The sequence below is a fragment of the Physeter macrocephalus genome, chromosome 19, assembly GCF_002837175.3.
Source record: "Physeter macrocephalus isolate SW-GA chromosome 19, ASM283717v5, whole genome shotgun sequence".
NCBI lineage: Eukaryota > Metazoa > Chordata > Mammalia > Artiodactyla > Physeteridae > Physeter > Physeter macrocephalus.
The window spans coordinates 8833948-8858412 of NC_041232.1; the positions used below are offsets into that span (position 1 = coordinate 8833948).

General features: G+C 52.3%; 1 protein-coding gene across 1 annotated transcript; it reads left to right on the forward strand.

Annotated features, from left to right (window-relative positions):
- The first annotated feature begins 501 nt into the window (after nucleotides 1–501).
- On the forward strand, nucleotides 502–24106 carry FOXN4 (forkhead box N4). The gene is made up of 9 exons (XM_007129499.2): nucleotides 502–587; nucleotides 14645–14790; nucleotides 17856–17980; nucleotides 18074–18187; nucleotides 18495–18622; nucleotides 19251–19347; nucleotides 20233–20440; nucleotides 22387–22779; nucleotides 23847–24106. Exons 1-9 carry the CDS (start codon nucleotides 502–504, stop codon nucleotides 24104–24106), a joined length of 1557 nt encoding a protein of 518 aa, XP_007129561.1.
- The last annotated feature ends 359 nt before the right edge of the window (nucleotides 24107–24465 follow it).

Genomic DNA, 24465 nt, shown 5'->3' on the forward strand with positions numbered 1-24465 from the left:
TTATTCACTTTGCAAGTGGGAATTTGGCTCCCCCAGAGAAACATACATGACACATCAAGCTGTCCTTTTTTGTTTATTTTTTCCAAAGCGGTCAAACCGAGCTGTGGTTGAAAATACTAGGCTTGGAAGGGAATCAGGTTTTTCTGACTCCTATTTTGCAAGTCCACATTATCCAAGACTTGATATTTGGATTCTAGAGCCTTCCTCTGCCCTTCCCCCCTTAATTTGAAAGAACCTGGAATTTCATTCCATTCTCTTCATTTGCTTCTAAAACCCTGTAGAATTGCGCTGGGAAAGTGACCTGTGACACCCAGAATCCTCTAGTACTTTTTTTTCGTTTATCTTTATTGGAGTACAATTGCTTTACAATTTTTTTTTAAAGTGTTCTGTTAGTTGTTTGAGCTCCATCCTTCTGAATTGTGGGAAAACTATGAGTTTTCTGCCCTGTCCACATCGTTGCTGATGGGAGCTTTGTTTTCTGCTTGTCTTTTCCCCAAGGAGATGATAGAAAGTGACATCTCATCCATGATGTCAGGAATTATTCGAAACTCAGGGCAAAATCACCACCCCTCTCCACAGGAATACAGGTGAGGGCTTCAACAATAACAAATGATATCTTTTTGAATTGTTTAAAGTGTTTATGTGCTGGTTATGGTTTCTGAAACTGACCAAGAACTATGGTTACATTAAATTCTGTGATTTTGCAGGAGAGCTAGAAGATTTTGGTTTCGAAGGTGGTCTCTCTGAGGGTGTGTGACTTGTGGCGTGGGGCAATGAGACCACTGAAAGCCTGCAGTTTTTTGTCCCCTCCTGGGTGAGAGACTGGGCAACTGGGTAGATGTTAAGAGGACAATAGCAGTTATTGCTTCTCCTCCAGTGGTCTTAACAGGGCTCCAGGAAATGCCCCCCAAGAAAAGAGAAAGGGCTTGTCCAAGGTCACCAGCAAAGGGAGGGAGGAGGAGAAAAAGGAAGTATCCCAGGCTCTCTCCCTGGAGCCACTGAAGGGCTGCCCTGGTTCCCAGTGCCCCACCCACAAGGCAAGTACCGTGTCCATGGGTAGAGGGGGCACAGCCCAGATTGTGGAGTGGGGACAGGACAGGGGCTGGCCTGGGAAGAGCAGGCTGTCACGTCAGATCAACCGTGTTTACCCAGGGGCTGTCTGACCTCCCCGGACCACTGCAACTCACCAGCGGTGCCTTTGGGGAAGACCGAAGCCCCCAGTTAGAGGGCGGCTGCTTCCCGAGGGCTGTGGGCCTGAAGGCTGCCCTGAAGGCTGCCTTCTGAGACCCGAATGAGGCCACATATTCAAACAAATATTTGCTGAGAGACTGCCGTGGGCGGGGCTGGGACCCCAGATGAGGGCCAGGCACACAGCAGTGTGTGGGCACCTACTGTGTGCCCAGCTTGGGAGGCTGCTCAGATGAGCACCCATTGTAGAGGTGAGGAAACTGAGGCTCAGAAAAGTGAAAAGGTTTTCCCAAGATCGCACAACCAAAGACCTGTGAGCTTCCTTTCTGCGCTGAAAGGGTTTAAATTACAGCAAGTGGGCTAGGGACAGCCTAGGTTAGGAGCTTGGCTCTGGAGTCAGTTAGAAACCCAGCTTCTCTGGTTGTGTGAACCTCTGAGCCTCAGTTTCCTCATCCATGAAATGGGGACAGAAATAGTACCCACTGCATAGAGTTGTTAGAAAGATTAACAATTTTAACTCTATCACTTGCCATGTATATGATCTTGGAAAAATCCTGGGGGTCCAGCTGTTCCTTTCCACATGGATTCAGGGCTGTTTTCTTACGTTAAACAGCACAAACAGAAGGCAGAATAACAAAATAACAACAACAACAATAATAATAGCTGGTGGTTTCTTAACCCTTTAGTACCTGCCTGCCCTGTGCCACAACCACCCTATGAGAGTAGCACTCTTGTGCCCATTTGGCAGATGAGGAAACCAAGGCTCAGCCAGATTAAGTGACCTTACAAGATGATGCAGGTAGTTATGGGGACAGTGGGGACTCGAACCCTAGGCTGTCCCACCCAGAGGGTACCATGGCCACCACCCCCATGCCCCACTGGTGAAGAGAGCGTGGGGCTGGAACAGAGCGAGTTTCTCCACCACCTCACAGCTGTGTGACCCTAGACAAGTCACTGCCCCTCTCTGTGCCTCAGTTTCTTCATCTGGGAAATGGAGCAATGAAAGAGCCCAATTTGCGGGTCATTGGGAGGATCCTGTGCTTCCATCTGGAAATGGTGTTGAGCCAGGCCTGGGGTAGAGTGCTTTCTCATGGAGGGGAGATTTTATGATTATACAGAGACTCCCCCACCCCTTCCAACCACTCCCATTTTTCTCCCTGAATAATAGCCCAGAAGTTTATGGGCTTCTCATTCCCCCTCCCACATCTCCAGGGAATGACTGAGGACCACTCAGGCTGCTAGTGCAGCCTGGTTCCAGCCCCCTTGCAGCCCTCCATGCAGCTGCCTGCCCCTCCATCCCCAGGGGCTGAGTTTGGCCGTTAAGTCTCAATGGCTGTGTGCAGGGAGGGTGGGGGGCGTAGCAGCTGGAGGCAGCTGCCCTGTCCCCAGGGAGCTGTCGAGAGTCAGTGGCCGGGCCTAGACAGCAAATGGGCAGGAGCATCCCGGCTGCCTGGGGCTGAGGATCTCCTGAGCAACGGCTAACAACAGCTCGTGCTCAACGTGGGTTAGCTGCTTTCCCCTTGGCTCAAAACTAGGAGGGAATCCACTCTTAGGGGTACTAGGAAATAATGAGAGTTATTAAGCACTTACTGTGTGCTAACTCCTTATTTTAGAGGTCAGATCTAACAACCTCCTTTTACAGATTGGAAAACTGAGGCCCAGAGCTGCAAACGGAGGCAGGCTGCTAGCTCCTTGGAACTTCAGCTTCTCCCAGGGCCATGCGGCTCAGTGGTTATCATTACAGAGCCTTGTGCCAGGTGTTTATTCCCCAAACCCTCAGTCCCTCCTCTAATAAAGGAGGTGACTTTGGGCAAAACCCTTTCCCTCTCTGGACAGTGGTTTTCTCATCGGTGAACCACAGTGCCAGGCACACCGTAGATACTTTATAAATATGCATCGGATGGAGAGATGGATGGATAAATATCACATGAGAAATAGCACATCCACGGAAACTCAGGGAAGTTTCACTCTCAAGTGATGACAAAATCCTGTCCTGTGGACCAGGGCAGGCGGACACCACCTGCCTTTCCTCTTAAGCCTCCCACTGCATTGAGTGTGGGGGATGGTTTACTCCCATTCCAGAGTGGCTCCACCCATCGGTTGTAATTTCCTTGGGTGAGGGGCTCCATATGGCAGGGGCAGTGACCATCGGAGCATCTTTACAACCCTGCACCCTTCAGGGTGTTCAGGGTGGCCAGAATAGCTCCTCAGCCTACCCTCGGATAAGGAAAGAGAGGTAGCCTTCCTGGGGTGCAGTCCTCCTTTGGGGTCTTGTGTTTCCACCCCTAGAAACATGCACACAGCATGCCCACGCACACCAAGTCCTGAGCCAAGTTCTAAAAAGGGAAGAGTCTCTATTCCAAATTCCTAATCAAATCATTTCACATTACGCTCACTCTTGGCCCAGTTGGGAATTTCTAAGCTTGCTAAAATGGCATTAGATTTTCTTTTTCCTGTAAACGGTTAGGAAAGATATTACAAATGATCTGTTCGCTAAATAAACAGCTCCATGAAATGTTTAATCCCTTTCCTGTAAAGGTTGGATCGTAAACAAGAACAGTTGGTAACGATGTAACAACTTCTTACTAACCATATCTCCAGAAGACAGGTAAAACCTCCTGGTTATAATCATAGCCGACGTGCCTCTCTGTACTGCAGGGATGCTGATCTGACACCCCACTCCCGCAGAGACAATATTTTCTTGGCAAACCCCTCCTAGTAGCCATGAAAGGCCAGAGGAGAAAAGAAAGAAATGTGCTTTGAGTACCTGTCTGGTGCCCTTTCTTACAGGTTATCTGATTTTATCCTCACAATTTCCCTCTGTGGTGGGAATTCTTATTCCATTTTACAGATGGGAAAACTGAGGCACAGAGATGTGAAGTGACTTGCCCAAGCTCACACAGCTACAAAGGGGTTGAGATAGGACTCGAACCCCAAACAGATGTTCCTTCCACTGCACAATTGCTGTCTCAAGTCTGAGAACTCCCAAGATAGGAAATAAAGGGTTAAATGTGGGCTCTGCACTGAGAAGGCAGGAGTAGACTAGAGAGTTAAAATTAATGAGCGATCTCAGGAATCTATGCCATGGGTAGATACTAATGGCGCTAGTCATTCCCGGGGATGGAAACACTGGGAGATGTTGGACTGGTCTGGGAGGGCTTCCTGGGGGAGGTGGTGTCTAAGCTGGGTGGGAAATGGATAGAGATTGGGGAACACAACATGTGTTGGAGCTGAACTGGGCTGGACTGGGGGGGATCCCTCTTCCCTTTCCTACTCCAGCACGTATGGAATAAATGCCCACAGGGTGCCTGGCCCTTTGGTGGGTGCTGAACAAAATAGAGGGCCTCTCCATCCTTGCCCTCCTAGAGTGGAAAGACTGGAAACATGTATAAATGAATATACCTCATGGCTAAATGTTCTGCAGACACAACACAGGAAGGAGCACCAGGGGTGGGGGTGACCAGGAAGGACCTCTCAGAGGAGGGAAATTTTAGACTGTGGCCAGAAACATGAGAAAGAGCCAGCTGTGAATGAGTGCATGGAACAGCATTCCAGGCAGAGGGAACAGCATGTGCAAAGAGAACACAGAATGTTTGGGGAACTGAAAGATGGACAGGTTTGCTAGAGCAAAGGGGAGAAGGAAGGAAATGGCCAAGGACCAGATCATGGCAAGGAGCTCGACTCTTACTACCCTGAGGGATTTTAAGGACAGTGACAAGTTCTGATGTCCCTTTTGAAAGGTTGCTCTGAATTCTGGGTATGAAATCCATCCATTCCACAAACACTTGCCTAGCACTCGAGCCACATACTGTACCACGCCCTGCAGTGATTTACCTACCCTGAACCAGGAAGCAGGCCAGGCCCTTTTATCACCTCTGTTTTACACTTGAGAAAACTGAGGTTCAAAGGCATTGAGTCACTTGCACAAGGACCCCCATTAGGAGTGGAGCCAGGACTGGAATCCAGGTCCCCCTGGGCTCACCCCATCCAGTGCCCTACTCTCCTGGTTCATCTTCCATCCCTCCATGGGATTAATTAACACGGCTGATCAATTAAGGATAGTGTTAATTAATGTTATCAGCTTGGTCCCCTGGCCAGTGCAGAATGGCAGCCATGGACTCCAGGTGTATCTCACTTTGCCCAGGGCTACCACAGAGTCCCCTGACCGGTGGCCCCATCACCGTGGAGGCACTTTGCAGCCTGATCCTTCTAAAAATGACGTGATAATTGTTTGCCCTTCCTGCTTACATCTTGATTTATTTCAGCCATACTGGCAGAACATCGAGTGAAGAGGCTCCAGGGTGGGTGGTTTAAATCCCAGCTCCTTTGCTGACATGCTGTGTGGCTGAGGGGTATCCCTTCCTCTCTCTGGGCCTCAGCCATCCCATCTGTGAAATGGGCATGATAAATAGCCATCCCACAGGCCGTCAGGAGACGAGGGAGATGCAGACCTAAGAGGGCTGGCAGGAAGGTGGGCATGCCATGGGGCAGACTTCCCCTTCTTTGAATCCCTAGGTCAATTAGAAAGTTCTCTCCTTGGACAGAGGGAACTTTGTCTGCCTGCCAGAACAGGGCCTGGCAGGTAGGAGTTCAGGAAAAATCTGTGGAATGAAGCTGGTGCTTCCTGAGTGTCGGGTACTCTGCACGTTGCCCTCCCCGTGGAGCCCACTTTATGCTGAATCCACACTCTGGAGGTTGTTGACACTAATCTGAACCACGAGCACGCAATACACATTGATGGGCTGGGCACCCTACCTGAACTATTTCATTCAGTCCTTACAGCCCCCAATGAGATATGTACAGGCGTTAGTACTCCCATTTTACAGATGAGCAAACTGAGGCTCAGAGAGGCAGATGACTGCAGACAAATCTCACAACTACTCAGTGACTGAGTGGAATTCAAAGCCAGGCCTGGTGGACCCCAGAGCCTACACTCGTAACCAACTACACTGAAATGCTGCAAAAAGAGAAACACGGGAGCCAGGGCCCAGGCTTTCTAGCTGAGATGGGCTCAGAAGGTAGCACTACGGAGGGCGGGCCTGGGCCTTCTGATAAGCCCAGAACCTTCAGAGCAAAACTCATTACAGGAAACACAGGTAAAGTGCTAAGCATGGCAGCCCCATTATTGTACTGACAAGAAAGGGTTATTACTCTGATGTCGATTTTCCCAGGGTACCACCTGGCTCCTAACCAGGGTCTGCCACCTCTCAGACGCTCCATGCTGCAACGCCCTCAGAATGGGACTGTACCCTTCAGCATCCCACTTCCAGGCAGAGGTGGGCTGCCCACCTCTACAGTCCTCCACCCCAGGTGGCCCTGCAGGTGGTGTGTCCCAGTGGCCGCCCCATGGAGATGGAAGGGGCTCAACCCCCTTGTGTTCCAGATGGGGAAACTGAGGCCTGGGGAGGGTCAGGCTGGAGGTGCTGAGGCCAGTACCTGGGGCCACTGCCAAGAGGCTGCTGAGGCGAGTTCACCTGGCTTGGCCTCACCTTTCCTATCTGTGAAAGGGGATGATGATGCCCCTTGGCGGGGGGTGGGCGGGCGCATGCGCATTTTAATAAGGAGAAGATGGATGTGGCCGAGCTTTGAAAAGAAGTGCCTCCTGTATGGGCGGGGAACTGCAAGTGAACCCTCTTATTCAGAAGGGGACTCTGGAGTGCTACCTAGGCCTTTTTATTTTCTTTTTGCCCCCAAAGCTTTCTATTCACTAATGAGGATCCCCTGCTGGTGACAAATCCTCCACTTGGTTTGAGAAGGATGCATTGCCAGGGGTCCCCTTTGGAACCCTTGAGGTAATAGTTTAACCTGCTTTTTCAGGTTAAACTGAAATCAGATGCTTCATCTGATATGACGCTTAAATGAACTCTTAGTGTGTTCTCAACAGCCCCCTTAGGGTAGGTGCTATTATTATTATTATTCCCATTTTATATGTAGGGAAACTGAGGCCCAGGGCAGGTGATGGTCATACAGCCAGGAAGAGGTCAGGCCCGGGCCTGCCTGTCTTGGGGTTCACACTTGCTCCTAACCTTGGGGTGCTACTCTGCCTTCCTAGAGCCCTAGGACCAGTGGGACCCTGAGGGAACTTCTACTCTGCCAGTAAAGCTTTATAGATGGGGAAACTGAGGCCTGGAGAGGAAAAGGGGCTTGCCCAAGATGTTAGAACTTTGGAAATACACCCAGGGATTTACCTGCAGACTGCTCCCCTGAGTTACAGGGTCTTTGTATCAAAAGGAACCTTGGAGGTTGCTTAAGGCTCATCTTTCATCCAACAGGGGCCTGACAGGTCATCCCCTGGCTCCTACTTGCATGCTCCCAGGATGGAGAGCTCACTACTTCATGAGTTGCCTTATATGCAGCTCCAGTTTTTACAGAGCCCTTCCCCATAACTTCCTCACTGGTGGGAGGGTGGGGTGGAGGACTCTTTTATACCCAATCTAATAAAACTCAAACGTCCATGAAATCAGCTCCTTAAATGTCCAAATCCAAATCAAATGTCCAGTTGTCTTAAGGCAAGGTAGAAACACCACAGATTGTTCCATCAAGATTGAAGAATGTTCCAGAAGGCTGCCGCCTAGTAGGATGCTTTGCGATGATGGGAATGTTCCACATCTGCACGGTCCACTATGGTAGCCATTGGCCACATGTGGGCACCAAGCACTCAAAACGTGACTGGCGTGACGAAGAAACTGAATCTATCATTTTATTTAATTTTAGTGAGTTTAAATTTAAATAGCCACCTGTGGCTTCCTATCGGGCAGCACAGTGCCTGGATTTTCTAGAACTGACAGAGCACATTTCTTCAACTGTTCCTTGTAGGGCAGGGAGAGAGGACGGTGGGGCTGTAATCAACCCAGGCTCTGGCTGGGGGACCCTAGACAGGCCTGTTTCTCCTGGGCCTCAGTGTCCCTACCTGGCAAATGGGAAGGTAGTAATGGTAACATACCTCCCTGATCAGGCTCTCATGAGGATGACGTGAGATCAGTTGTGTAACCCACTTCCATTAGGGATAAGGGGCACCCCAGGGGCTCACTCACCCCAACCTGTGTCCACAGGCTGTAATAAGATTCAATTTTATTTAACTATAAAATTAAATAAAATTACACTGAGCCTTTCACCCCTGCCTGGGCCCCAGGGCAGTGGGGGTGGGGCATCTAGACAGCTGGATCTGTTTGCTCACTTGTCCAATCTTTGAGTAATTATTAAGCACCCACTGTATGCCCGGCCCTGTGATGGCTCTGGGTGTATGGCTCCTGCCAGGGTGCAAGGGTCCTGCTTTAGTGTCAGCACCCAGCAGCGAACTCGGCCCCTGTCCCGGCCTCCTCCCTGCCAGACCTGGGGCCCCCCCAAGATCTGGGAGTGCAGCCCCTGCCCTCCCTGGGGACATCAGCCAGGTTCAGAAGGTGGAGGCTTGTGGCCCACTAAGGGGCTCCCTGGAGCTCAGAGAAATGGGGGCTCAAGTGGGGGGATGATGACAGGTCCAGAGAAGGAGAAGGGAAGGCATCCTTTGTGAAAGAAGAGAAGATACACAGGCACAATGGAGGGTGCTGGAGGAGGTGGGAACATTTGGTACCCTGGGGCCCAGGGCCCGTCACACACTACACCCGTGTCAGAGCACGGGGTCACCTGAGCTGGCAGAAGGGTGTGGCAGGGGCCATGGCTCCCCAGCACTGGGCGTGTGGGAATTACCTGAGCGCAGGAGCATGGGTTAACTGCTTTCATCCCCTGAAAGCCTGGCTCAGTGTCTTTAAATAGTGCTGGCACTGGGGACACAGGAATGATGCGTGAATGAGTGTGTGGGATGGAGATGGATGGGTCTGCGAGAGATCTGGGGGCCCTAGATGCCGCATCAGAGAGAGATGGACAGGAGAAGAGGATGGACATTACTAAGAGCCTCTTGTGAGCGCTTTGCCTCTGTCATTGTTATCCCACTCTGCAGGGGAGGAAACCGAGGCTCAGGAAGGTTTGGAAGTACGTCTGATGTCACCAGGCAGGACAAGTGGGGCCAGGACTTCATCACAGGGCACCACTGACACAATGACAGAGAGAGAGAGACAGAGAGACATACATAGAGACAAACACAGAGATACCAGCAACAAAGAGTGGGAGAGAGTCAGAACAGAGGGACGGGGGTGAGATAGGAGGTGGGCCGCGGTGGGGGAGCGGAGGGAGCAGATGGAAGGAGCTGTGTCTCTGAAGTTTCATAGTTTCGTTCTCCTTGTAGCTTCCTCTGGAGGTGACCCTGGGTGGGGAGGCATCAGCGACATGGTGACCTGGGGCTGGCTCTCCTCCTCACCCAGAGATGCAGAGTGAGTAGGACAGGTCTTGGGAGATCCCAGGGAGATGGGGCTGGGTTTGCCTCTTCCTTTGCATTGCAAATATCCCATCATTTTCCAGCAGACGAGAAACCCACTCAGGAGACTGACACAGGGTGTCTCTCTCTCTCTCTCTCTCACACACACACACACTCCAGGGAATAATTCCAAACCCTCGCAGATGACAGGATGGTTCACAAGCCACTTCGCCTCCACACCAGCAAGCCAGTCCCAGGCAGGGTATAAGATTACAGCTCGCGGGCTTCCCTGGTGGCACAGTGGTTGCGCGTCCACCTGCCGATGCAGGGGAACCGGGTCCGCGGAGCGGCTGGGCCCGTGAGCCATGGCCGCTGAGCCTGCGCGTCCGGAGCCTGTGCTCCGCAACGGGAGAGGCCACAACAGAGGGAGCCCACTCAGGAGACTGACACAGGGTGTCTCTCTCTCTCTCTCTCTCACACACACACACACTCCAGGGAATAATTCCAAACCCTCGCAGATGACAGGATGGTTCACAAGCCACTTCGCCTCCACACCAGCAAGCCAGTCCCAGGCAGGGTATAAGATTACAGCTCGTATTATCATTTGTGCCCATTTTATAGGTGGGAAAACTGAGGCTAGGGATTAAGTGCCTTTCCAAGGGTTATGGCTCAGAAGCCATGGTGGCTCCTGAACCAAGAAGTCTTTCTCTTGTCACAACTGCCAAGGATCCCATGGTTTATGCCACTTAAAATGAAGTGCTAGGAGAGAGCAGGAATGGGGCACATGGGGACACACTGAATGAGGGAATTCTAGGCACTGGTAAGGGAGAGGTTTGGGGGACCTTTACATGCCACCGTGGAGAGGGGGCTGTGTGCCTCTTTGCAGGGGTAGAGGAAGGTGGGAGAGAAGGGGACAGAGATGGTCAAGGCCCCGGGCCCGGAAGTGGGGATGGGACACTCCCATTTAGGCCCTAGAGCATCACCTCCTGGTTCCTGTGACACACAGTGAAGAGATGCCTGGATGCCAGGTGAGCCTAGGGGGCAGCAGGACACGAGCCAGGCTTCGGGGCCCGCAGACTCCATCACAGAGCTCCGGGGCATCCACAGCCATCTCAGGAGACCAGCAGGGCCAGCTGGACCACGTGCCAGGCACATGGAAGCAGGCATTCTGGCCTGAACTGGAGGGGGGACCAGACCACCCTGGCATGCCTGAGGCAGCAGGGGAACAGGACCTGGTGCCCACCCCCAGAATGAGCAGCAAACCCCCAAGAAGGGAGAACGGGGGCCAGGCCTGTGCCAAAAGTTGACACACACTGGCTCATCTGATCCCTGCAACAACCCAGGGAGATGTGGTCTGTTCCTCTCCCATTTTCCAGATGAGAAAATGGAGGCTCAGGGACCGGAAGTAACTTGTTTGAGGTCTCACAGACGGGTGGTCATAAGGACTTGAACCCAGATCCATCCAACCAAAGCCTGAGCAGTGCCAAAGCCCCTGCCACACCCCCTCAGGGCTGCCCTCCCCCCAGAGCTTAGGGAGGCACTAAAACACAGCTTCCCAGGCCCCACAGCCCCAGGGTGGGATTCCAGGGTCTGGGATGGACCTTGGACTCTGCATTTGAACCAGCCCCTGGGTGACAGTCGTTCACACAGCCCCAGCTGAGAGCCCAGGACTCAGGGTGGGGCATCTGCCCGAGAGGATATCCGGTTCTCTGCCTGTGGTGCTGCAGGTACAGCCCAAGATGGCAGCAGATAGACCTGAATTCGAGTCCTGGTCACAATTTTGCTTTCACCAGTCTGGCCTCAGTTTCCCCATCTGTAAAGTGGGGCTGTCTCTTCCCTGTCCCTGTCCTGAGGCTGTCTCAAGGACTCAAGGGGGCAGAGGACAGCTAAAAGTGCTGGATGTGACAGTCACTGTCAAGCAGTTCTCTGGGTTGGTGGCCTGGGGTCAGCCTGTTTCAACCGGCCAAGCAGGCATTTAAGTAGTGCCACTGTGTGCTGGGCCAAAGGGTGATGGGGGGCTCAGGGCCAGCCCTCAGCGAGCCAAGAGGCAGGATGTGGACAGAGGAATGGCGAGGCAGGACTCACTGGTCCAGGGAGCAGTCAGGATGCAGAGGGGGTCCCTGAGCTTGGGGTCTGGGTGGCAAAGACTTCCCAGACGAGAAGGTACTCCTGGGCTGGGAGGGGCCACATGGGGAGCCAGGAGCCCCTGCCCTGGTCCTTTCCTGGAGTATGACATTGGAAGCAAACTGCCTCCTTTCTCTCGGCCTCAGTTTCCCATTGGGTAAAATGAGGGGTGGGGTCAGGTGATGTCTGAGGAGACTTTGGCATTAAGAGGCCAGAAGACAGAGTTTGAAGTGAGCCTCCAGGGATGGGCACAGTTTGGGTGGGGGAGGAAGAGCCAAAAGGGCTTTCCTAGCATGGAGGTGGGGCCATGGGGTGCCAGGGGCAGGACAGACGCTGGGGCTGCTTCTGTGAGGGAAGGGGAGGCCCAACAGGGCTTACAAACAGCAGGAAAAAAAGAAAAGAATGATCAGAAGAGCACCATTAACTCAGCCCCTACCACGTGTGCAGGTGTGTGCTAAACAGTTACATTATGTGATTCTCACTCTGGGGGAAATAAGCTCAGAGCATATGCGAGCTCGGGGCCTCAGTTTCTCCATCTGTAAAATGGGCACGTCATGGAGCCCAGCATCTGGCATACAAGAAGAGCTCAGTAAATGGAAGCCGCTAGTGGTAGCTGCAGCAGGGGCAGGTTTGTGTGACCCCAGAGCCCAAAGCTTTGATGTATTTCCAATCCCCTGAGGCCTTGGCTAATATTATCATTAACATTAATATTGATATTAAGGACGGCAAAGTCAGACACGGTTCCAAGTCTTTTCATGCAACAATACGTTTAATCCTCACCATACCCTATGTGATAGGAACTATTATTTAGCCCTACTTTACAGATCAAAAACTGAGGCTCTGTGGTCATCCATTTACAATGCTTGGTGTCAGTTTATTTATCTCTTGTAAAAATAAAATACAGTGAGTGTGTGTGAAAAAAAAAAAGTGATATGAGAGAGAAAAAAAAAGGATATAAGGGCTTTCTAAGGTTACCCAATTAACACTGTCTCTCAGTCTTTGTATTAATAGTCCACTTATTTCCTTGTGCATTAAACTTAGTTATTTATAAATTCTTAATAATTGTTTTTGTGTAGTTCACAGCTTTTACAATCATTAATTATTGTGGCATATTACTTTTGTAGTAATAAATATACATTATTTTTTTTAAAAAAAAGACAAAAAAAACTGAGGCTCAGAGAGGTTAAGTCAGTGGCCCAAGGGCACACAGGTAAGTGAAGATCAGGATTAGAACCTAGAGTCCAAGCTCTTAACCAACACATAATCTAACAGATTCACCCTGCCACCAGAGATCCTGCTCCATGGTGATGCCCAGGAAACTGGTGTGTTTACAAGTCCCCCACCACCATTCAGGGGGCTCTGATGGGCCCCCCTCTTGAGAAACCTGCCACCAGGGCCTCATTTCCACTCCTCCCTGAGGCCCCAGTGCCAGGTAGAGCAGCAAGGGCACTGGGGAGCCACAGCAGGTTACTGAGCAGGAGTGGAGCTCATACCACCAGATGCTGAGAGGTCGGCTGGCCGTGGGGTGAGGAGGGGCCTGGGTGGGGGCTGGCCAGGCTCCCCCGACAGCGACAGCGGGCGGCATATCAAGCCCTGCCCCTCAGCCTCACCCCATGGTCTCCACGGGCCCGACGGGACAGATGGCATCGCCCAGGCCTGGCCTGTGGCTGTCACTTGTCCAGATGAGTTATGAGTGGGTCAAATGGGCGGCAGCGGGGGGGGCTGTAAAAACAATTGCAGGGAGACCCCAGTACAATGGGAGCCACGTGCCATGGGGGCAACAGTCGTTTGTCACACAATGGGCCGCCAAGGGACAGCAGCCGGGCCAACTGCTGCTACGGACACGGACCAGCCGAGTTTTCAAATCATTTCCAGGCCCTGTTTTCCTACGAGGCAGCCAATCACTGGGGCAGCCGGGTGGTCACCTGATGCCAGCTTGGTGGGCTGAGGGCCCAGGCCCGGCTACAACCGAGCAGCGGGTGCCATGGCAACGCTAATTGTGGCCCTAAAACACAAGGAAAGAGAGAGCAGGAGAGATGGGAAGGAGGGGGGAAGAGAGACAGAGTGAGGGAAGGAGAGAGAACACAGGCTTGAGGCAGCCACGCAGATGGCAGGAGGGGGTGGAGGCTGATGCCCGGGCTGGGTCCACGGTCACGTGCATGAGAAAACCACAGGCTGTCTCTCTCTCTCTCTCTCTCTCTCTCTCTCTCTCTCTGAGGCCCCAGGACACCTAGTTTTGAAACCTGGAGTTTAGAATTTGGACGATGGGCCTCTGGGCAACAGACCAGAAAGCGCCTGGCCTGTGGGGCCGCAGGTGTGCTGGGTGCGGCGTGGGCTCCTGGCTGGTTTGCAGCCAGATGATAACACGGGCAGGATGCTGCTGTGAGGCCCAGGGCCCTGGAGCTGTGGGGCGAGCATGACTTCAAGGGCACCGGGGAGCCATGGTTACCCCACATTGGGGTACCTGCCTGCTGTCCTCAATGGGCAGACTTTTTCTTTCCATAGAAAGCTATGCTTTTGCTTGTGAATCAGTTGAGGGTTGGGGGGTGTGGGTCCTAACTGGAACCTCCAGGGGCTGCCTGGGGTCACGGTGAAGAGTTCAGGCTGGGCTCCCAGCCCCACCCCTTCCCGTTCCGTGTGGCCTTGGGCAAGTGACTCAGTGCCCTGAGCCTCAGATTCCCCATCTGTGAAATGAGAATAATAATAACACCTGCCTCATCAGGTGACTGGGGTGTTCCGTGGGTGAATACCTGTGAAGGACTTGATTCAGTACTTGGCACATAGTAAGTGCTCCACAGACATTAGTGTTTATTACTTGGGGGAAGGGACTAAGTAAGATGTGTTAAGTGAATAAAGCAAGGGAAGATTTGAGGGTGTGCGATCTGGCTGCCAAAGGGGGATCTCTGGGAGTGGGCAAGTTGGAGGATTAGGGTGGCTTGGGGGAGGTGAGAGGCTAAAGGGGGTGATTCCAGAGGTAGGCGAGCCCCCCAAGAGCTGGCCTGAGCTCCCCGCCCCTGCCCGAGCTCCTGCCCCTCCCCGCAGGCTCCTGGCCGCCACCGGCGATGATGACCTCCCCGGGGACCTGCAATCGCTGTCGTGGCTCACGGCCGTGGACGTGCCGAGGCTGCAGCAGGTGACGAGTGGCCGTGTGGACCTGGGGGGTCCCAGTGCGCCACACGCGCACCCAGGTAGGCGCGGGGGTGAGGTGGGGTGGCGGGGGTGGGGCGATGCCCAGCACTGCCATCCACCACTGTGTGGCCATGGCCAGGTCACCCTCTCTCTCTCTGGGCCTCTGTTTCTGCCTCTGTAAAGTGGGACTAACTCTATCTTCCCCAGGGGGATTTGTTCATGTGCTCATCACTGTGTACCAGGCTCTGTGTGAGCTAAGTTTTCAGCAACAAATAAAGACAGACCTTCCCTTACCCCTGTACATTTTGAACACCTAGAGCAGTCAGCAAACGACGGTCTCCGGAACCAAATGCAGCCTATGGCCTGTGGCCTTTGTGTTAAGAATGCTTTTACATTTTTCAAGGGTTATTAAAAAACGAAGACAGATCACATGTGTGGCAAAACCTAAAATATTTGCTGTCTGACCCTTTACAAAAGTTTATTTCATTTACCTCTAAAAAGTAAAGAAGTACTTTGAGGGGGAGGAGGGGAGGAGAGATAAATTAGGAGTTTGGGATTAACATATACACACTACTATTGATATATATATAAAATAAACAACAAGGACCTACTGTATAGGACAGGTAACTATACTCAATATTTTGTATAACCTATAAGGGAAAAGAATATGAAAAAGGACATATATATATGAATCACTTTGCTGTACACCTGAAACTAACACAGCATTGTAAATTAACTACGCTGCAATTTTTTTTTTTGGTTGCACCGGGTCTTAGTGGTGGCAGGCGGGCTCCTTAGTTGTGGCCCGTGAGCTCTTAGTTGCGGCATGCATGTGTGATCTAGTTCCCTGACCAGGGATTGAACATGGGCCCCCTGCATTGGGAGTGCAGAGTCTTATCCACTGTGCCACCAGGGAAGTCCCTACGCTGCAATTTTTTTAAATGATTATTAAAAAAATTTTTTTTAAGTACTTTGACTTCTTCGAAGAAAGTGCTGAGCTCAGGACCTGGCACACAGTAGGTGCTCAGTAAATGGCAGCTAGTTGCAGTCAAAGCAAGTGGATTAAATGTTTAGAGACACAGAAAGTGTCAAAGAAAAACAGTCAACAAAAACAATCACTGCAGTGCATGCACTAGGCAGCCTTCCTTCCCCAAGACGGAGGATTAACTGTACACAAAGTTTGCTTCTGTCCTCTTATGAGTGGCTCTCAAGTTCCTATATTTTATAAAGCTATATTCTTAAAATAAAATACAGATGCTACAAGCAGGAATATATTGTTCTCACAGACTTCTGTATTTGTGTGCTAAAATTAATGGAATCAGATTTTTAGATAAGTGTAATTTTCTCTCCAGCAGACCAAGTTGTTAAATCTGAATTGAATGCCTGTCAGTGATCAAAAGAAACTCAAAAAATGGACCAGAGAGAGGCTTTTGGTATTTAAAAATAAATATGCCGTGGTAATTTTAAGCCAGAAAAAAAAAAATCCCCACAGTACATTAAAAGTACCCGTAGTTGAAAAATTAATGCCTAAAAAAAAAAAAAAAAAAAAATTAATGCCTAGGAGTCAGTCTTTCTTTCTTCCTTTCCTTCCTTCCTTCCTTTCTCTGTGCTGCGCGTGGCATGTGGGAATCTTAGTTCCCTGAACAGGGATCGAACCCACTCCCCCTGCAGTGGAGGCACAGTCCTAACCGCTGGACTGCCAGGGAAGTCCCCAGGAATATGTCTTTCATTGGACAAATTGTTCTTGGCCACGTAGTAGGGGTCAGCAAACTTTCTGTAAAGGGCCAGTAAATATTTCAGACCCTGTAACCCAGATGGTCTCTGTTGAAACTTTCCAACGTTGTCACTGATGTGCAAAACCAGCCATACACGATGTGTAAGTGAATGGGTGTAGTGTGCCAATAAAACTTTATTTAAAAAAACATGCTGTGGGGCTTCCCTGGTGGTGCAGAGGTTGAGAGTCCGCCTGCCGATGCAGGGTACGCGGGTTCGTGCCCCGGTCCGGGAGGATCCCACGTGCCGCGGAGCGGCTGGGCCCGTGAGCCATGGCCGCTGAGCCTGTGCGTCCGGAGCCTGTGCTCCGCAGCGGGAGAGGCCACAGCAGTGAGAGGCCCGCGTACCGCAAAAAAAAAAAAAAAATTTTTTTTTAAATTAAAAGCCTGCATGCCACAACTACTGAAGTCTGTGTGCCTAGAGCCCATGCTCCGCAACAAGAGAAGCCACCACAATGAGAAACCCGTGCACCACAACGAAGAGTAGCCTCCGCTCGCCACAGCTAGAGAAAGCCCATGCGCAGCAACGAGACCCAACACAGCCAGAAATAAATAAATTAATTAAAAAAAATGCTGTGGGCCAATTTGGCCTAGTGGCCAATAGTTTGTCAATCCCTGATCTAGAACCCCAAAGGGACAGCTGTGTGACCTTGGGCGGGTGCCTTCCCCTCTGAACCTCCTTCCTCATCTGCAATGAAAAGATAATAAGACTGCCCTCAGGGGGTGTTGTGAGGACTCGATGCAGAAAGTACCTTGCACACAGTAGGTGTTCTGTAGATGTAAACCGTGAAATAAGAAAGCCCCTTCCATCACTGCACACCTCCTGCGTGCCTGTCACTATGCCAGGTGTTTGGAGCACTGAGTCACAAAAAGTAAGGTCCTGGCTCTCAGGGAGCTAAGGATCTGGTCAGACAGAAGGACAAGGCAGACAGACCAAAGCACAAAGGATGAGCTCAGGTGGCAGCCAGAACTCAGAGGAGAGCTGAAGGCCCCAACGCAGGATCATCTTGTACATCAGCTTTGCTTGAATGGAGGTGGCTACCTAAAATCAGGCTGGTGCGGTGAGAATCTGTGATAGATGCAATGTCTGTCACAGGCCGAGCACAGGAGAAGGGGGTACATCTGCTATCCCTGAGCTAATGCTTGGCAGAAGAGCAGATAGGGGCCCGCAGCTGGTAGGAACCCACTCTCCACCACTATTCCCAGAGAAGTAATTTGTCAAGTACCTACTATATGCCGGGCCCCAAGGGTGCGGGATGGCTCCATTCTCTGGAGGTGCCGAGGGACTGGGCTGTCCCTGCCCGCAGCCACCATTCCCCCAGCCTGGGCATCTCTGTGCTTCCTTTATTCAGGTGCCTTGGCCAGGGCAGCTGACCTGCATGTGGGAGCTGCCCCAGGTCCCCTGCTCCATGGCCCAGCTGGCATGGCCCCCCAAGGCATGCTGGGTCTGGGCCACCTGACCAACCATGGAGCCAGCGTAAGTGCCACCACAGGGGTCAGGGAGGGAGGGGGGTGTTGGACAGGGCTGGAGTCCCCCTTGACCCTCTGTCTCCTTCTCTCCCTGCCCCAGCAAATGAACCAGTTCCCTGTGGGGGGCCAGCCCGCAACCAGCCTGCAGGACCCGCCACCGCTGTACTCTCCCACCTCCCAACTACAGTTCCCGCTACCCCCGGGCGTCCAGCAGGTACCGGGGGCTTGGAGGGGCCCTGGACTCAGAGGCAGACGCTCCTGACTTGGACTGGCGAGGGACTGTTCTGAGCCTCAGTTTACCTCCCTGGAACATGGGAATAACATTCTTCACCATGTCATGGGGTTGTTCAATAGGATCCCCCGAAAACCCTGCGGTGGGTGGAGACAAGACGGTCTGCTGCGGTTGTAAACCCTGCATCTGGCTCTTTGAGATGGGGTGGGGTGGGGTCATCGTGAGTGACTGATGCTCTCTCTCACCGTCTCTCTCTCTGCCACTCTTCCCCGTCCCCACCCGTGGGAAGTGCGCTCCTGTGGGCCTGTATGGTTCCCCGTTTGGGGCACGGCCTCCCTACCCCCAGCCCCGCATGGCTGTGCATTCATCTCAGGAACTGCACCCCAAACACTACCCCAAGCCCATCTATTCATACAGGTGAGGTCCAGGGGGGCTGGGACTGTGGGGACCTCAGGGAGGAGAGGGGTGAGGGCTGCCTTGAGGGCACCTCAGACAGCTGGGTGTGGTGGCCCAGGCTTCCAAGGGGGAGGTTTCGGGGAGTGGGGAACCCCCAGGTGGGACCCGTTCTTAGGAAGGACCGTCATGTGGTCAGTCAACCCCCAGGGTTGAGAACCCACCCCAGACACAGAGCCCAGCACTCCACTCTGTCACTCACAAGCTGTGTGGTCTTGGGGAAGTGGCTTGGCCTCTCTGAGCTTCAGTTCCCTCTGATGTAAAAAGTCATCAAATAATAGTATTATGTACCTCACAAGATTTGGGGGAGGGGGGTAAGCAGCCTAGTGAAAGTCTAAAGGCCCATTAGTTATGGGAAACGGATAGAAAGGAGGAAAAGACAAGGTTTCTCAAATCGGTACCAATGGCTGAGCTCAAGGTCAAGGTCAGGGGGTGGGAAAGACAAAGGGCCAGGAAAAGGTATCAAGAGCTAACACTATGTGTAGGGGCTGGTACCAATAGGGTTAAGCAGGGCCAGCTTCCTGGCAGAGGAGGCTTGGGCTGTCAGCCTGAGATGACTTCATGCCTGGCCTGCCCCACATTTTGCCTCCAGCTGTCTGATCGCCATGGCCCTGAAGAACAGCAAGACAGGCAGCCTGCCCGTGAGTGAGATCTACAGCTTCATGAAGGAGCACTTCCCCTACTTCAAGGTGAGGGGCCCAGCCAGGGTAGGGATGTTGGAGTAGCTCTGGCCTCTCCCTGGCACTGCCAGAACCCAGGATTGGCCCCGGGCCAAACGGGACCACCCTTTTAGTCCCCTAGTTATGTCCATAGACACCTGCAATGTGCACTCCAACAGACATGGGCCAAGAAATCCCGAAAGAGAAGGGGGCATCAGAGCTGGGCTCTGACGGATGAAGAGGAGTTCACCAGGCATCCCAGGGGGCAAAGGGTAGAGGGCCAACCTAGTTATTCAGCACAGACTCAGTAAAACATAATGATGCTAAACACGACTTGGTGAGAACCTTTGCCTCTCCGAGCCTCAGTTTCACCCTCTGTGCCTCAGTTTCCCCCTCTGTAAGATGAGGAGAATGATACCCAGCTGGCAAGGTTAGTAAGGATCTGCATGTAAAGGCACTGGCAGCTCCTGGCACCCGGTTGACCATTAGTAAGAGAGAGACAGAGAGAGAATAAAATGAATAGGGTATGAGGTGCATTGCAATATCTGGTTACCTAACAATAAAGTATGAACATTTATAAAAATCATCGACATTTAATGCACTCGACCAGTTATCCACATGTTGGCATCATCTTGCTTGCTTCCTGAGTGGGAGAGAAAGAGCGGGAGATCTGGCAGCCCTGGGCCTTGTCCTCATGTCTTAACCACTGCCCAGAGCTAAAGTGCAGCTGCATGGACCCTCCCGTTTGCCAGTTTGCCCCCCTGCTCTCTCTTGTCTTCCCGACTCGAGGTTGAGCTTTGGACACTGACATCATCCCCCTGACCCTCTAGCCCTGAGTCTGAGATCCCCAAGGAGAGAGAGGGTTCAGAGGGGCGTCCCTGCAGGGGTCTCCCACGGGCCCATTTCTCCCCACAGACGGCTCCCGACGGCTGGAAGAACTCAGTGCGCCACAACCTGTCCCTGAACAAGTGCTTTGAGAAGGTGGAAAATAAGATGAGCGGCTCCTCGCGGAAGGGCTGCCTGTGGGCCCTGAACCTGGCCCGCATCGACAAGATGGAGGAGGAGATGCACAAGTGGAAGAGGAAGGACCTGGCCGCCATCCACCGGAGCATGGCCAACCCCGGTGAGGCCCGGGTGCCCCGCCTCACACGCGCACACGCACGCACGCACACGCACGCACACACATCCCTGCCCGGCATCCTGCCCATCCCACAATGAGCCCAGTCACCATGGCGGGGACATGGGCGCCTGGTGACTGTCCCCCATCCCCTCCCCTGAATACACCTCTCCTCTCCATCCCTACGTGGTGGCTGGTCCATTGGAGGGTCTAGTCAGAAACGTGGAAAGCTGTAGAATCTCGCTAACAACCCCAGTTTCTCCCACAGACATGTCGAACGAAACAACCACGGGAAAGCATGGCTTCCTTACCTTTCTTACCACATCAGTACAGTTTCCCAAAGTAATAAAACAATCACACCCAGTGTGGGCTTAGGATGTGGAGAAATCAGCAGCAGGCATCATGTACGATTGGTGGGAACGTAAGCTGTGAAGCTTTTCCAGGGCAAAGTAATGTAGCGAAAACTTGCGAACTTGGTCCTCCAATTTGGTCCACTTATTCTACTCTGGCAGTTTTATGCTGAAGAAATCAAAGACGTGATCAAAAGGTTTATGAACAAAGTTATCCATCATGAAGTGATTTCTGATAGTAAAAAACTGAAAGCAATCTAGACATCCTGCAACAGGGGATTATTTAAATAGATATCATGTCATACCGTGCAAGTATTAGAGATAAAAGTATTTGGGGGATATAAAGAAATGCTCTCAATACAATAAGTGAAAAGAGTCAGGTTATGAATCAATATACACAGCATGGTCACATTCTAAAATGCGTATATATCCACACTCATTTGTGTGTGTGTGTGTGTGTATATACATATATACATATATACACATACACTCACATATATGTATATATCTATAGACATACATGTATACACACATACACACACGGACTGGAAGAAATATACCAAAATCTTTACTGTGAATGAAGAGACCACTGATAATTTTTATATTCTTCACGTTTCTCTATTTTCCAAATCTTCTACCCTGTTCGTGAATTACTTTTAGATTAGAAAAAAAATACTGTACCCGCTTTTTTTTTCCTTAAGAGATGGAAGCTGGGGACATACAAGTGACATATGAATGGAAAGAGTGACATGGGAGGCTAATGCCACCCAGCCTTAGGAATATTTGGCCTGGCCCTGTGAATATCATCGTGTTTGAGGTTTGAGTATCAAGGGGGATGGGAGTCTAGCTCAGAGATGAACAATTCAGTAAGACGGGGAGAAAGACCATAGCAGGATCCAGTAGGCCCTCAGCTGAGAGCTCCGGGGTCTGGTTCGAGATCCGGGGCCCGTCCTGACACATATTTGGTGTGAGAGCTAGGGAAGGCCATTTCACCTTCTAAATTCAAAGCGCCCTCGTTTCTAAAATGGGTGCAACCCAAATAGATCCTGGGACCCTAGTGATCCAGTCTCAAAACTGTGTTGTAGTCAATGAGATACAAGCCAACAACCAAAAATAATTCAAGAGTAATTTGCGTCTTGTTTCTATCCAAGAGCATTAAGGAGGATCCAAGTTTCAATCCACAGCAATGCTTCATGTCTCTTTAGCAGCAAGGAGTGGCTAGGACCCCTTGTATGTTAATAAATTTTGTCCCAATCTCGTGGGATTTGCAATCTCTGCCTTACCTCCCTCTCGTAGGGCTGTTATGAAGTTTAAGTGAAGTCCTAGAGTTATAGGATTGTCCTGTAAAACACTGTCCCCATGGGAGGAGCCAATGTTATTTGAGACCCCTCTCATTCCTCAAAGTCCCTATGTAATCGGTGATTTCATTCCATTTCCACAACCCTGTGCAGAGTGTGTGATGCCATCTCATAGATGAAGAGACTGAGGTTCAGAGAGTCCAAGAGGCTTGCTAAAATCTCTGGGATTTGAATCCAGGCCTGGGCTGGGGCCCAGAAACTGTAGGGTGGCTTCTGATGAGTGACCTCTCCCACTTGCCTGCAGAGGAGCTGGACAAGCTGATCTCGGACAGGCCAGAAAGCTGCCGACGCCCTGGCAAGCCAGGGGAGCCTGAGGCCCCCGTGCTGACCCATGCCACCACGGTGGCCATGGCCCACAGCTGCCTGGCCGTCTCCCAGCTCCCACACCAGCCACTGATGACCCTGTCCCTGCAGTCGGTTCCCCTGCACCACCAGGTCCAGCCCCAGGCACATCTCACCCCAGACTCTCCTGCCCCGGCCCAGACCCCACCCCTGCATGCCCTGCCGGACCTGAGCCCCAGCCCCCTCCCCCAGCCCACCGTGGGAAGGGCACCTGTGGACTTCATCAACATCAGCACTGACATGAACACCGAGGTGGACGCCCTGGACCCCAGCATCATGGACTTCGCTCTGCAGGGTGAGGCTGGAGGAAGGGGGTGAGGGGAACAGAGGCGGTGGGGACAGGCTGGGGGAGGAGCAGCCCGAAAGGTCAGGGAGGGCAAGGGAAAGGAGGGCGGTCTGCATTTACCCCACAGCGCGTCCCTTCAAAAAACACTTCCCAACCACCTAATCCTAGCGAATTACAGCAAGCGTTTAGTTAGCACTTGCGGGATACCAGGCCTTGTGCCAAGCACTTCAGAGGCATCATCCTGCAACAGTCCTGGGAGGCCACTGCCATTTCATATTCCCATTCTGCCGATGAGGAAACTGAGGCCAAGAGAAGTGAAGTCACTGGCCTGAGGTCGCCCGGCTAGTAAGTGGCAGAGCTGGAATTTCAACCCGGGCCTCTCTGACCCCAAACTTTCAACCAGTAACTGCTTCAACCTGCATGTGCCAACCTCTTGCCAGGTCACACTCTGACCCACACTGTCATCCTCAATACACGGGGAACGAATGAATGAATGAATGAATGAGCAAGGGGAGTTCAGGCTTCAGTGAAGGCTCACAAGTCATCCATTCACTACACCTGTGCGCCTACTGTGTGCCAGCCAACGGCCGAGAAATCCTCTGCCCTCAAGGAGTTGCGTGTCTAGTGAGGGAAATGGACAAGGTATCAGGTTAGTTAGTTAGCAAGTTAGTCAGTTATAGCTGTGAAATGGGTATGTTTGAACTGCCCTGCTTCTCCACCTGGATTATCGTGCAGTTAAAACGTGCTGGGAAAATCATGGTTTTGTCCTCTGGCTTTGACCACGATGGTACCACTTAACGAGGGCCGAGCGTTTCCCACTCATCGCCTAGTTTCAGCCTCTCGATCCTAGGCGGTGGGTTCTCTGATCATTTCATTTCCGCCCGAGGAGCCCAAGGCTCCGAGATGGTAGTGACGTTCCCAAGGATGCCCAGTGGAGAGGGAAGGGCCGGGAACGCTGGCTCCTCCATGCTGTCCTGCGACACGTGACTTTAAACACCACACGTGGTCTCTGCCTCATCCCTAAGACGGCCTTCGAACTCGGGTCCGTTTGACATGAACGCTCTTGTCTTTGCAAGGGAACCTCTGGGAGGAGATCAAGGATGAAGGCTTCAGCCTGGACACACTGGGCGCCTTCGGAGACTCCCCGCTGGGCTGTGAGCTGGGGGCCTCGGGCCTGACCCCTGTCTCCGGCGGCAGTGACCAGTCCTTCCCAGACCTGCAGGTGACCGGTCTCTACAGCACCTACTCGACCCCGGACAGTGCGGCCACGCCAGCCGTCACCTCCTCCTCTCAGTACCTGGGAGCCCCGGGGAACAAGCCTATAGCCCTGCTTTGAGCCCACGGCCTCGCCTGCCCCAGAACCTGGGCCCAGGAAGGATGCTCACGGAGCCGGGTGTTCCTGCAGGAAAGGCCCCTCCCCCTCCCACAGGCCTCTGAACGGTCGCTGGGGCTGCTGGCCGACAGGGCAGTAGTTGCTCTCCTCCCTGACCTCCACGGGAAGTTTCTGGGGCCTCCCCAAGTCAGGAGGACAGAGGAGAGCGGACAAGCACCCCTGCCTCCCCCTCTCTTGATGCTCCTCCAAGGCTTGAGATGCGAGGCCTAGCTGAGCTGAGAACAAGGTCTCTCTAGACTGCTTCCCCAGTCTGGCTCCCAAACAACCTGCAGCCCACTTTGGGACGCATTGGTGTGCCATGG